Source organism: Lacerta agilis, chromosome 4 (assembly GCF_009819535.1).
Source record: "Lacerta agilis isolate rLacAgi1 chromosome 4, rLacAgi1.pri, whole genome shotgun sequence".
Lineage (NCBI taxonomy): Eukaryota > Metazoa > Chordata > Lepidosauria > Squamata > Lacertidae > Lacerta > Lacerta agilis.
The window spans coordinates 92,867,198-92,882,541 of record NC_046315.1 but is presented as its reverse complement, the minus strand read 5'-3'; the positions used below and the strand labels follow the sequence as shown (position 1 = coordinate 92,882,541).

Sequence of the window (15,344 nt, the reverse complement as noted above, 5' to 3'; positions counted from 1 at the left end):
ATTCTGGGACCACCTTCTGTAAAGCCAGTTGAGGAAAAACATGAGTTGCAGGTGCGTTTTAGCCACATGAACCTCCTTGGATCCCGGCCAGCTTATTTTAAACTCATTTTTGCATTTGCATTAAAGAAATAATTACAGAAATATAAGGCTTTCTACTAAATACGAATGTGACCTTGCTCTTAAAGGGGGGTGGGGGTGGAGATCACTTTATAAGATCATATACTCTTAAGAATAGTACGGCTTTGGTGTCTGGCTTATGTAGCTGTTACTTTAAACAACCAGGCTAAAATAATTTATCTCTTCTGCATGCTCTGTGAGAAGTTGCCACTAAAAAGAATCCAGGACATTTTTCCTTCTTATCTTCAGTGTAGCTGGTATCAGCCGAGCTGTCACAAGACAGTGCTTGATATAAACAAGAGATTGCAAAGACATCTCAGTAATCAATATTAGGATGGCTACAGTATGGAAGCCCCAACCACTGCATATCATTTGTCTCAAGCATCTATTTCTATGACCAAATGAAGCATTAATTCAAATCATAAATCTATGGTGATTTAAAACTGGGAATGAGCACCTGCCTGCTTTAATGATTTATTTTGTACATTTCAGTAAGCAGGAGATTTGTCCATATGAACTGACAGGTCACCTTCAGATGCCACTGCTAGACTGTTTATCACCATGCAGACTAGCATCTCATCTTAGCAAGTAAATATTAAACTAAAAGAATGCTGGCTGATTGTGGAAAGGAGAGAACAAGTATTGCAGCTGTATATTTTATTTAAGCCACACTTGGATGTGGATTTCTTGCTTCCCAAAGCTTAAGAGGCTGCAACAAAAATTGGGGAGGCAAGAGAAGTAATAAATGATTAGCTTTTATTGTAGTTTACCTCCTTCAGATCATTTTATTCTGTGACTTTTCCCCTGTCGCTGCTATGATCATAGTGATTATGGTTATTTTAAGAGTACCTACAGTTAAGGGCTGTACCTAAAATAAAATACTAAAATACTCCAACTTCAGGTTTACTGTCTGAGAAAAGCACCTAAGTTCAAAGTAGAGAAGGCAGTGCGATTTTAGAATGCCATGGGGACCTGAGGACAGAGAAATGGCTTCCTGTTTGTGGAATTCTCTCCCCAAGAAGGATCACTTAGCACCTTCATTATGCATCTTTAGGTGCCAGGAGAAAATGTTCCTCTTCAACCAGGCCTTCTATCCCACAATGAGTTTGTGGGGGGTGGTTTGTGGGTTTGTTCTTGTTGTGTATTTTGTGTTTTTATTTTGTGTTTTTATGCTGTGAATTTCCCCGAGATCTTCAAATGAAGGGCACTATATAAATTTAAATAAATAAACAGATCTCCCAGCAGACTTTGCTCCTTATCTGTTTTTCTTCGTTTTGCTGATGTCTAGAGGAACTGCAACGTGCTCTTCCTCGTTTGCTAAAGAAGTAACATGCTAAACATGTGAATTTGTATGTATGGATAGACTTGAAGCTGTTATGGGTGGTTACTGAACTAAGCCACTGTTTCAACACATTTCATGTTCAGGGAACACTTTTCACACTGATTTGTCTGCTGTGGAACCCCTAAATGTTTTGAAGGATGCTTGGGCATGTTTGCAGGGGTATGCTCAGACAATGTGGCCAGGCACATGGAATATTATGTGTACTACAATATACCAGGAGCACCATGTCGACCTCAGGATTATGTAGGCGCACCACTGTGATGCAGATGTGCAACGTCACGTGCACACACCTGCACGTTGCGGCACGATTTGGAGAGGGGCTCCTCTTCCTCCTCCTCCTCCTTTCCACAGCCAGCGAGGCACCCTTTTCCATGGGGAGGGGCTCAGACTCAGAGACAAAGAGACTCTGCCTCGGTGTCCAACCTCTCCCCTCTGGGAAAGGGTGACTCACTCGCTGGCTGCGGAGTGCGGAGCTGAACTGTCCCTCTTTCTGCGGCTGAACTGCTTCTCTTTTAGAGGCAGCACCACACAGACCGGCTGACTGCCTCTCTCTGGCTTTGGCCATTGACTTCGTGGGGTGCTGGGCCCCCACGACCTCCTGGAGTTGGCTCCTATGCAACATACCCATCATCCCTGTGTTTGCACAATTACTAATCTCTCCACAAGACCATATACAAATACTGCCATCTTAATACTAGGCTGCATGGTTCTAATATCGAGATTCAAGAGTAAAAATAAACCACACTGATATGAACATCAAAATCTAACTGTAAACAGGGTTCCCAAATAAGCTAGCAATGGCATTTGTACAGCTTATTTTAAACTCTGTCCTGTTTGGGGGGGAGGGGGGTGTTCAATGCAGGTGCCATTGACACTGTGCAGAATAATGGTTCCTCTAGATCTCTCATTGTTTACTGTGACAATGGGTAGTTAAAATAGCCTCATTGTTAAGCACTGATTGATCTGGTTCTATTATTAGTTTGTATTCTCAGGGCGGCAATGGGGGTGGGGCAAGCTGTATCATGGTGACAGAAACATCCTCATCCCAGAAGTTCCAAGCAGAAGCAAAAAAAAAGTGCAAGCCAATCCGAGAAGAGTGATGGATGTGGATTAAGCATGCAGTGCGTTTAGGTTTTAACACATTTGATGCATGAGAAGGTGGACTGGGCAGGCTCGAAATCACTTGCACGGTGGACAAAAGGAAGTGCAGCACAAAGGAAATGGCCAGGTACTATCAAAAATACTGTGCTGTTGTACATTACAAATGGAAAAGAAGAAGAAGAAGAAGAGTTTGGATTTGATATCCCGCTTTTCACTACCCAAAGGAGTCTCAAAGCGGCTCACATTCTCCTTTCCCTTCCTCCCCCACAACAAACACTCTGTGAGGTGAGTGGGGCTGAGAGACTTCAGAGAAGTGTGACTAGCCCAAGGTCACCCAGCAGCTGCATGTGGAGGAGCGGAGACGCGAACCCGGTTCACCAGATTACGAGTCCACCACTCTTAACCACTATACCACACTGGCTCTCTCAAAAAATAAGTTGAGGCAGGAACATGCTTGCAGACTCTCGGGATGTTCCATATGCTGCATTCGTCTCAGACCTGGATTCACGATGCAAAACAGGCTGACAATTTTTTGGCTCGAAACATTTGTTGTCACCAGGACCCACCCACCTTTCTCCTCCAGGCGGCAAGGTATTATCACTGACCTGATGCTCAGAAGGGGAGCACCCTCTCAGGGTGGAAATCCCCTGCTGCTCATTCAAGCTCTAAGCTTGGAGCTGGGGGAATAGGAGAAATCAAAGCCCTCCCCAAAACAGCTCACAGCCAGTGGGGCAGAGGCTTGATGTGGTGGCCAGCCTGGGCTCCCAAGAGGCGTTCTGGGTTCACAACGCCCCTTGAGTGCGGAGGGCACCCCACACATTTCTAACACTCATCTCCAGCTGAAGGGACGAGGTGGAAGCACACCCGATTGTCCCAGCTCGTAGTTCCAGGTTCAGGATCATTTAGCTAAACAGAACCCAGGACCAAAGTGAGGATAATGGAGATTATGGATCCCTAATCCAATATCATCATTCTTCTTACCTCATATTGGGGCTATTTAGACCTTCCAAAATTATTATTAAAAAAAACTCTGTTCATCGTGCCTCAGACCCAGATTTGTAGGGACAAAAATGCATGGCACTTGAAACACCAGTACGAAAATATCAGCCACACTTAGACATGTATATGTGTGTCTGTGTGATAACTAATTCAGAAAAATAAAGGCAAGTTCAGAGAAAACGAAGGAAATTGAGACTTGCAGAAAGGATGCTGGAGTTTTAGTCCCATTCTTAAAATATCTAAATATTAGGATCAACAACCAATTCTTTTTGAGCAATTGCCTGCCTTTTAAATGATATACCACTTAATTAATTGGCCATATTTATGTATTACAAAACCCTCAACACGGATGTCTTTTTGAGATACGAAAGAAAGTATAAGAAAGCTTAACATTTAATAAAAAATACTATGCACTGCTGGCAAGAAATGGCACCCTCAATAATGCCTTTTATGTTTCCTACTAGAATCAAAATAGCCTCAAAAAGTAAGCAAGCCCTACTAAACCTGTCATTTTGAACAGGTCATTTTACTTTTGTCACGTTACTTGTTAAAAAATGGAAGACATTCTTCATAGCTCTCCTTTTCTCAATTGCTTAAAGGCAGCATCTACCCGTTCTCCCCCTTTAAAAAATATATGGTGTGTACTATGCTTCTTGCAACCAATCCCTGCTCATTTTATTCAGCCAAGAATACTATTCTTGTTTCTTTGCCATGTGCTTCCCCCTCCCCACCCACTAGAACATACTCTCCTTTGAGACCACTTTTAGTGGTGACCATTAAACTTCTGTGTTCTTATCTATCTTCACCATTCTCGAAACAATTTTCCTAAGAGTACCTGTAGCTCCTCAACCCCCCCCCACCCCACCCCCGGTTGCTGAAACATTAAAAGAAAAAGGAAGGGAAAACTGGCCTTGGAATCTGCTGACATGTGCACATTTGTTCCTTTTGTTCTTGGGCATGGGTTAAATAATAAATATGTACAGGAAGATTCAGAACAAAAAAGTTGTCAAGTTGTCATCCTTAAGAATAACCTCAAAAATTTGCAGAATACAAAAAGAGGAATATATTAGATTGTCATGTCTGCTTTATGTCTACGCGACCTCTGCCATGTACAATGGTTAACAGCACTGAAACTCCGCTTTCAGTTCACTTACTTACATTTATCTCAGAGAGCAGAAGGGAGCCATTACAATGGAATGACCTTAAAAGCTACCATAATTTTAAGTATATTTTAGCGAAGGAAATTTACGACATGTGTAAACACATCATGTTTAACCCTGCATCTTATTAGACAGAGAGTCGTGCTAATGGTTCCAAATATTTAACATATGGTGGGGGCGGAAGAAGTTATCATTTAGGAATTTATCCATGAAAATTCAATACACAGTGGGTTGGATCCAGACTTAGGTCCAGCTTAGGTCCACTCTGGGGATGCCTACATCTAGATCCAACCCAGAATTTCCAAACTTTGTTTAATGTGTTCGTTATTTCTCTTTCAGCACTTGTAATGCAAGACTGAAATACCTACCAGACTGTGCAGCCTAACGCCTGCATTTCATTGGTCCAGTTGAATTCATCAAGACTGAAACAATCTTGCACCAAATATTTCTCTACTTTACTTGGCTGGGATTGGGTTGTTGAGTGTTTACTTCTGGCAGGACAGTGGGATACTGTGATATTTTTCTGTTTTGTATAACCCTACCTAGATTTTAACAATGGAAAGTCGCCATCCAAAATGTTTTTCTTTTAAAGAATATAATAACGGGCCAGCAAAGAACCACATGCAAAAGTAATATTCTTACAATAGTAGCAAAAACAAATAATGCAAGAATCAGTATTGTTATCTATTATGGTATTACTTTTATAAGAATTCTATTTTAGATCGGAAACTTACCCACACTAGAATTCAGATCCCCATTCTCAGACTCTGCTCCGTGCTGATTATTACTGGCATGATAGTTCGACATAGCTTCTAATTTAATTTTTTTCACCTTCATTGCTTCTGCAATGGCTGCATTGGTGGCAGCTGCTGCTGCAGCAGCTGCAGCTGTCAGACCTAAAAAGAGACAGGAATGGAACTAAATTAACTTCTACCAACTTTCCATTGAAATTGATACTCTTCTCGCATCATCTGCCACCAAAAGGAATTGACTAAGTTACTAAGAAGAAAATTCAGCTATACACAATTTGGTGTGCTACATTTTCTTCCAAATTTGTTTACAGTACCAAATTCTCAATGAAGGCACGAGTTTTAAAAATAAGAAGTCAGCTGTCCAAAATGTAACCAAATAAACTTAAAAGTCCAGAAGACTGCAAGCTGGGAATGGTTTTTCTGTCAAGTACTGTTAGTAAAGCTGTCAAACTTGTGTTTTTATCCACTCAGCGGTGGATGTAAACTTTGGCTCATTACCTTAAGAGAGTGCATGCTAGTTCTAAACCAAGAAATACAGGAAGAATTCTGATTTTGTTCTCAGGCACGAGACACGTTATGAAAATAAATTTGATTCTGTAACTTGTGCACAAACCAAGTTATTTGTTTGGGATATACCTGTCTCAAATACCACTTTCTTATTTATGCTTCACTGCAACCTTTAAGTGCACCTTTTTCAATGCTTCCATCCATTCTAACAGCAGGGTCCCCAAAGGAGGTGTTTTTGGTGGTTTTTCCTCATTTGTATCATCCTCTAAATCTTTGCCAATAACAAAAACTAAATTACCAATGTAAGACAGTCTTGTTTTGGCCATCTCTTAATGGCTATAGTAAAACAAGTGTGGAGAAATTTCTATGTCGTACCTAGGATCCAAAGTGTCTTCTACTCTTTGAGTGCAAAGTTCTTCTGCTACTAACTAATAAGACTGCCATTTTCTCTTTCCAAATGTAGACCTTCCTATCACACTGAAGCCCACTATGGAGGCCCCCAACTATTAAGATCTGACTTTCAGGCACTGCGTGCTGTACAGTGGGAAAGAATTAGAAAGAAGCATGTCCTGGAGCCCAAGAACTCTAGCTCTGAGTTGGAAGTGAATGGAAGAGGTGCTTCTGTTTGTCGCTGAGTCTCAAAGATACAGCGTGATGTCAGGGGCATGTCCTGGAAAGGGCAACATTTTGGTCGGCCACCAATGCCACTCAGAATCTGTTGAACCCTGTACGTAACATGTAGTCAGAGCAGTTTGTAACACGGCCCAGTCCACAATTGTGTTGCACTACAAAGCAAGAGGAGGATGTACTGTTATCCCATAGATCTGTCAAATCCGAGCCAATCCTGAGATCCATAAACCATAAGGCCCACTAATCGTTCGCCGTCCTGTGGCACTAATGTGGCTGGCAGGTGTGGCTTCGATAGTCAGAAGATACAGGACTGCAGCACTTGTAGTGTGGAACTGAAGTGAAGGAACTGTAACTAGCCCAACCAGTTGCAAAGCTTCTGGATTTGGAATAGAGGAGTTCTATAAAATCACACCAGCATGGAACAAAAGGCAAGTTGTGGATTCTGCACCAGGTAATCATTACCCCCGTTTTTATTCAAACTCATATTGTGTTGTTTCATGTTCTCTAGGTCATTTGGATAAGTGCTGCTTGCCATTAATTAAATTAGATGGGAAAAAATCAATATATGAGAGCAATTTTAAGATAAGCCCAATAACTACTCTGAATTTTTTAAAAAGTATTTCTTGTTTTCTCTTAGCATTTGTTCCAAAGAATTGTAAACAAATGTGTAAGAGAGAGAGAGAGAGAGAGAGAGAGAGAGAGAGAGAGAAAGTCAGCCTATTACAGTTGCAGGCAGCAGTTATCATTAATATTCCGAAATTGATAAGCTGTTTATGTCTGGCATTCTTCCTGCTGATTATTCAGTGAGACAGGCCACTTTATAAATATCTCATCACTCCAGCGTCACACAAATTTCATCGACAGTGCTCCTGCACAGCTATTAGCAATATGAATCTAACCATTACAAGAGGGAGGAAAAATCGAACATGTGGCATTAATACGCAGTCCTGGTTCCTAACCATCTGATAGGCAGATGGCGTAAAGTGGATTCTCCAGCTGAAATGAAGGGGCACATCATTTAAAACCTTGTTTGCATTCTAACTGATATCAGTGCCATATTGATATACATGATACATCATGGCAGTATTTGAACAATCTAGTTTGTTTCAGTCATAAATGTTTACAGCCTTGTTTTTTATCTTTAGAAGCATGTTCTGAAGCGCATATTTTTAATTTATGAAATCTATTGTTTACTTCTGTGGAACCAGGAGATTAGCAAGACGCAGGAATACGAAATTTCCGCAACCACCACAGAAGGATGAATAAAGTACAGGGCGATGTGTTCCCCCCCCCCCATTAATAGAGACTGTTAGTAGAGGAATTAAAAAATTAGCTGAGGCATTTTATGCATTAAATGCATTTATTCATTAAACCTCCCTGCTTTCCCCCCCCATGTGACATACTTAGAAGTTTAATGCTTTAACACAGCTATTCATTTAAAGCTCTCACTGTGTACAATTAATCTTGTCCAACAATTTAATTCAAAAAGCAAAACATCAAAAAGCAAAGTTCAATTCAACAATCGTGGTTCTGAAGTAATCTTCCCAACTGCTGACAGTTCCTATAGACTCGTCAGGAAAAGTCTGTTCAAGGTGTCTTGTAAGAGCAGGGTGAGCCTGAATTATAACTCAATTCAAAGCTCTTCAAGTCTTAGCAGAAACTCAGCTCTTAACCTCAGCTAGACACTGAAAACCTTAAAAAAAAAAACCACTGAATGAGCTCTTCTAACAAATCCCCTTCTTCACCACAGTGCTATCCAGCCGAACATTTTCCTCTTCCCTCACACATCTAGGAAGGCTCAGTGCTGAGATTCCAATTTACCAAGTTTGAAAAGAGATAATGTTCGGTTTTCTTTAATATTTTGTTTTGGTGACTAAAGTTCACTTCCAACAAAAATCTCCAGAAAGAAAGATAGGCCTTCCTGAAGAATGCTTCTGTGGGAATGTCTCCTCCCCAATGAATCTCTCTGAAGTAAGTATGTACTTACTTTGAAGTAAGTATGTATTCTATGATTCTATGTATAGGGCTCAGGAAAAGCCATTCTCAGGATATCACAGTCGGCAGTTAGCCACCCAGGGAGCCCTGTCAAGCCACATCATTAATGACGTTGAAGGTGCAGGGTGAAAATCGTGGTGGTTGTTGAATTCCACTGCTACTTTTTAAACTACTTCTGTTGCTTTGACTGTTATAGTCCATCCAATATGCTTAAACTGTTCTGATTTACTAGGACCAGGCTCTGTTTTCTGATAGCTGTCACTGAAAGCCACTTCTCTTTCCCTGAATTGCAACTAATTTCTGAATTGCAACTAGTTTCTGAATTGCAACTAATCACCAAACTTAAAACCATGGAGAAACCTGGTCTGAACAAAGACATTGGATTCTTATCTCATTATACATAACAAAGCTATCTTTAGCCATCTCACCCCTTGCTTTTCCCTGCAAGACTAATTGCAGAGTTGTCAACAGGTTTTCCACACCTATCAGCTGATCACCCATTCCCACCACCCTTCTGAGTAATACCCCTCCCCACTCCCTCACTGTATTTAAGGATCTGGTGACTTCTGTTTCAGTGTATCTGAAGAAGTGTGCATGCACACGAAAGCTCATACCAAGAACAAACTCAGTTGGTCTCTAAGGTGCTACTGGAAGAATTTTCTATTTCTAGAGTGAGTGTAACATGTAGTTAGGACAAGTAGACTAACTAAAGAGTACTTAAAACCGCCTGTGAGATTGCTGGCCACAGAACTAGTGAATATAATATAGCATATTGGAAGTGGAGTAAAGATGACACCAATGAATAATAGTGGAAGGGGTGGGGTGGGGTGTGTTCTTTAAAATGAAAACTGGGAATCACAATAACATCCCTACTTTTTTTGGGGGGGGGGGAGAAGTGAACTGTTGGAAAGTGTAGTTTGCTGGTTTCATCTCCTCCAATTATTGTAATTTGCGCAAGGTTGAAGCAAAATCGAAAACTTTTCGTCTGGATGCTGTAGATTCCCCTGTGCAAAGAAATGAATTTCTCCTGGGGATACCCAGCCAGATGGGCAGGGTATAAATAATAATAATAATAATGTTGTTGTTGTTGTTGTTGTTGTTGTTGTTGTTGTTAATAAATGTATGGAACTGCTCAACAATTGCCAGATATTCATTGAGGAAATCCAGCCTCTTTAAAAGCCCCAAAGCAGCTAAAGAATATCTAGTATTCTTCAACGCTGTTCCTTCATCAGATGCTTTACCTAATTTTCTGCCCCACCTGCTGCAGCAAGTAGTTTTAATTTTGTCTCACAGCAGGCAGGGCAGAAGAATGGGCACAAGGTCTAAGGGATGGCTAGGCATGAGAATGCCAATTTGGGGGTAGGAGGTGGGATAAAAGCCAATATAACTCACCAAACAATTACTGCAACAACTGCATCCACTATAACCTGAGTTTTTAAAGGACAGAGTCAGCTCATCAGGTTGCTACTTGGTAATTTAGTCATGCTGCATAGCAACAAGTCCAATTGATTTTGATGTAACTTACTTCGAAATAACAGTATTATTTTGCAATTCAAATAATAATAATAATAATTTATTATTTATACCCCGCCCATCTAGTTCTTTTTTTTTCTTTGAAAAACCCTTCTAGAGACCTCAGATTCAACTCAGGATCCATGTAGTCCCTGTGTAATGACAACCTAAATAGGCCATAGAAGACAAAATAATTTTGCTTTTGAAAGCAGATGATGACACACACGTATCTATGTGTGTTTCAGCAGAAAGTTGTATGCGATACAGAAAAAATAGAAAATCCATGCAATTTCAACATGACTAATTTTCTTTGGATCGAAGTTGATAGATTTAAAATATGTTTAAAACAATCTGCTTTGCTTTCAAATCAGTATTAAGATTAATTCACTTTCATGGAAATGAATAACTTACTTCCATTTTTAGAAGTATGTAAACCTCTTAAAGATTAAGAACATTCTTCTTCCCATAGTCATAATTTGCTTAGGCTGAAATCTTATGCATGTTTCCATAGCCCCAATGAATTCAGTATAACTAACTTCTGAGTACACCTACATAGGGTTGCATAGTAAAATTCACGACACTCGCAAACTTGTCGAGCTTTTTGTAGAAAGTCCTCAAAATTGTTGAGCTTCTTTGAGCTGTTTCCACTGCTTTTTCCATTGCACTGCCATACATCCCATTTCCCCAGCGCCATTTTTACACCCAAAAACCAGGACATGTCAGGAATTTTTATGACGTATGGCAAACCTAGGATTGCACTGTCAGTATATTTATCTATTTGCATGATTTACTTGACTGCTCTTCATCAGAACAACCTACGGCTGTTTACAGTACACCATGAAACAATAAAATACAACCATACCATTATAATAATGGATCTCAAGCTTTTTTCCACTGACCACTTGGAAATTGCTTATGGTCATGGTGAACCACTTAGTGCTATTTTTACCTGTTTTAATGTGGTGTGCTAGATGCTATATGATTTTTTTAGTGCATCTTTATTGCTTCTTTTATTTCTTATTTCTTATATTATTGTTACAATTTGCACTGTAATGGAAAGCAAATCGTCATACAATAAAATACAATATAAGAAATAAAAGAAGCAATAAAAGTGCAATTAGCGTGGACATCCCAGACCATGTGAATGAAGCTCACAGAACACAATTTGGGAAGCCCTGCATTACAATCAATACAACATTAAAATCAAAATTTACATACCATACTAACAGTCCAGCAGCAAGTAAATTAATATAAATAGCCTAGCACAAGCATCAAGCTGTCCCAAAGGCCTGAGTAAATAGATTACTCTTTAGCAAATGATGGCAACTCAGCATCAATGGTGTTCAACTCACTTCCAAGGGCAGAGGGTTCCACAAGCAAAGCACCACCACAAAGAAGGCCCTACCCCAAGTCAATTACATGAGTTAATCCATTCAATATATACTTCGCAAATCCCATATTTCTCTCTATCCAACATGCTACCCTTAAGTCCTTTCTGTTAATTACATCCTATTGACTGTCACAGTGGTTCATGATGAGATGTTCTTACACGGATCTTCCGTTGTAGGGATGCTTATTTGCTGCTCCTGGGTTTCTTTTGCAGCATCCCTGCTTTTAAAAAATCTTACACTGTAATCTGATGTACACTTTCTTGGTACTAAGGACTATTGGACTCAGTGGGCTTGCTTCTGAATTACGGTGCTAGGCTGCAATCCTAAAGGCAATTATGAACTAAGAAAACAGCACTGGAAATCAATGGCACTCATTTTCATTTTTTTGTTTAAAAATGTCTAAAGGAACATATCCAATTGCTTAAGATAACAAAACACCTACTACATATTTTCAGCAGTATCTTGTTTTCTGATTAGATTCAATGGAGTTTACTAAGTTTACTCAGATTTTAACTACATGTAATATACAGAAACCACCAAATAAAAGACTACATTTTCTATGAAGTCTGAAATATTGCAGATGTGCGTACAGAATCAAAACAATTCAATTAAGAGTGTAGATTTCTTTTTAACAGTCATCTCTTCAAAAGCAATAGATTTTCAGTCCTCGTTCAGTCTGTTGCATTATTCATTTCATGTGCAACCTCAAGCTGGACCATAAATTGTTACTTTATCTAATCAAAGGCGACTTAACTCTACAGAAGGTCAAAGGTTTAATTTTGTGAAGTATTATCTTACGCTATGAGTTTAACTGAAAAATAGAAGAAGAAAAACAGCCAAGAAACTGGTAATAAATGAACCTTTATAGCCTCAGGCATTGGTCTAGTTAATAAATTTTCATTGAAGGTTTCTTTCAACTGTTACGGACAAGAAGGTTAAAAAAAAAAACTTAAATTACAGCCATGTGTGACTTTTAAGACAGGAATTCTTTTTTATCTGAACCTCCCCAGCCTAGAAGTAGGACAAAGAAATTATCTTCAATTTCTTAACCAAAAATGCATGCTTTTAAAAAAGATTTTTTTAAAGCACAGATATATCTTTAAAATTTAAAAAAAAAAAAACCAGCAAAGGTCAACTTTTGAAAGAGAGAAATGCTACTTGCTGACAATGAATCTTGTGTACTGATCTTTTCAAGCCACGTTTCCTTAAAATGTGTAGGGATGCATTTACCAATCTGTATGGAGACAAAGAACTGGATCACTTCCAAAAGGGAAGGCTTGGGATGATTCTGTCCACGTTTCCTTGAATTCACTGGGACTTAATTCCAAATAAGTTTGCACAGGGTATCAGATAGGGGAAATGCCATTTTGCCTTCATCAAGTCTTCTTCTGAATAAGCATTTATTTCTTGGATTTGTATGTCACACTGTAATATAAAAGTTCTCTGGCGGCTTACACCCCAGAAAAACATGCAAACCTCGTCCATGTGCATCAAAACACGTCAGCTCCTTGGATTTAGCTTTCAATACGAGGCCTTGCTCAAGGTACAGTACAATTAATTTAGTCATAAATGTGGATAGTTCCTTTGGGATTATCTAACACCTACCAGTAGTAGAGCAGCGGTACATATGTGCGAGTCCATAAGCATCCAAAAGAAAAACTCCAAAGAATGGTGAACATCATCATGACCCACTCACTACTGCATGCACAGGAACATATTCTCTATCTAGTGCTATGGTTGGTTTGTTTATTTATGTTGATGTCAAGCCTTAATGGACTTTCCTTTTTTGGCACACTTTCCAGTGTTTTAACTTTTCTTTCTAATGTATGGACAGGCTATTATTATTATTATTATTATTACCTGACGAGACTTAAGGCAGCATACATATAAAAATAAAAACAGCTACCGTGTTTCTCCTAAAATAAGACACCGTCTCATATATATTTTTCTCTCAACAAAACACAGTATGGCTTATTTTCAGGGGATGTCTTATTTTAACCGTGTCGCATCGGTACGCTGCATAGCCACGCCTCTCCAGGCTGTTTTAATGGGAGGTGCTGCGTCACTATGGCTTATTTTCGGGGTATGGCTTATTTTCGGGTAACGGCTTATATTTCGCAAATGCATAGAAATTCTGCAATGGCTTATTTTATGGCTATGTCTTATTTTAGGAGAAACATGGTAAAAACATGGAAAAATGCTCATTAAAGACCAATTAAACATTGACAGAATTAAAGCTATGTAAAACTATACAGTGGTGCCCCGCTAGACGAAAATAATTCGTTCTGCGAGTATTTTCGTCTAGCGGGCTTTTCGTCTAGTGAAGCGGCAATGTAAACCGCGGTTTTCGCTAGACAAAAAAAAAAAGACAAAAAAAATCGTCTTGCGGGGCAGCCTCCCGCTAGACGAATGCCTTCGTCTAGCGAGTTTTTCGTCTAGCGAGGCATTCGTCTAGCGGGGCACCACTGTACACAGATTTAAAAGAGCTTTGAACAAAGGTCAGAGATCTCCTTCCTTGGAGATTTTTAAACAGGGGTTGGGCGGCCATCTGCCAGAGATGCTTTAGCCGTGATTGTGTTGGACTAGAAGACCTTTGGGGTCCCTTCCAACTCTACAATTCTATATAAAAATGTATAAAAACCACACCAATAATTACAATAAAAAGAGCACGCCCTTCATTAAAAGCAGCCAGTTCCCCAAATCCAGTCGAGTTTTCTGGTGAGGGAATTGCACAGGCCACACCGTTCATCACTTTGGTATACCTGCTCTGAATAACAAACAACATCCTGTGCCTGTTTTGCTGCAGGCTGAGGGTTTCACCTCTCTGCAGGTTCACCCTCATATTCTTTCTGGGTCAGGATGTACCTTCCACTTTGTAGGTCTGTGACAAGGTTACACAGGCATTCCCCCAGCACCACCTGCTTTGTACTCATGTGCAGCTGCCCATGCCATGAAGTCGGTGTTTGGGGCTGGATCAGTCTTTCTGATATTGTGGGCATATATGTGCACAGCAGAAATGTTTGAACAACAGAGTTACAAAAGATATCACCAATAAGCATAATAATAATAATAATAATCTATCTCTTCTTCTTCTTTGGCGATCACTCGTAGCTGAGCAAGATTGTCTTCCACACACTTACACACACACACACACACACACACCTGTGTTTTAGTTATACAATACAGTCATAAACAGATAAATAACACCAGAACCACTCAAAGAGGCTTGCCTCTGTACAGACATGCACACGAATGCATTATAAATAAATTAATTAGGGGTGTTTATATATTTATATATAATAAATATATTAATTATGCAAATACACAACAGATTTGTGCTCATGCAATGGGACTTTCCCTTCTTCTCCTCCCCCTGTAATTCCCCAGGCTGCTAAAATCTGCTGCAGGGGAAAGGAGACCCAACATTGATACTTAACCCATACAATAACTGTGTACACCAAAGGAACAAATAGCAGCATTCCCCCCCCCCCAAGTGTGATTTTATCCTAGATTGATAGCATTACTATAATTATTGTGAGGTATAAAAAAAATAATGACAATGAACATTTGGTTTTTCCCCCCTAATTTAATCTTGAATTTATCCAAGAACAGTCCTCAGCACTTGGTGCAATCTTTCTACACACTAATGAAATCTATTTGCCTATTTTCTCTACTGAAATTGGAATCACGGTGCCCTGCCTAGCTTACTCCAACTTTGTAGAATAACACTTGACATACCTTTTTTTTTTAATCTTGGAAAACCTATGGTGATTATAGACCCACAGGAAAATATATTACACAGATGGCTTCCTTTTCAGTAAATCATCCTTTTCTGGAG

General features: G+C 39.6%; 1 protein-coding gene across 7 annotated transcripts in view; it reads right to left on the bottom strand.

The window, feature by feature from the left end:
* DACH1 (dachshund family transcription factor 1) overlaps positions 1-15,344 on the bottom strand; it is a 355,264-nt gene that overhangs the window by 178,079 nt on the left and 161,841 nt on the right. For 6 of the 7 annotated variants that reach the window (XM_033147985.1, XM_033147981.1, XM_033147982.1 and 3 more), the window contains exon 3: positions 5,454-5,615. The exons of the other annotated variant lie outside the window; for it this stretch is intronic. In XM_033147985.1, coding sequence (XP_033003876.1) covers positions 5,454-5,615 — 162 coding nt within the window. The remainder of the gene's footprint in view (positions 1-5,453; positions 5,616-15,344) is intronic. 7 annotated transcript variants of the gene reach the window in all.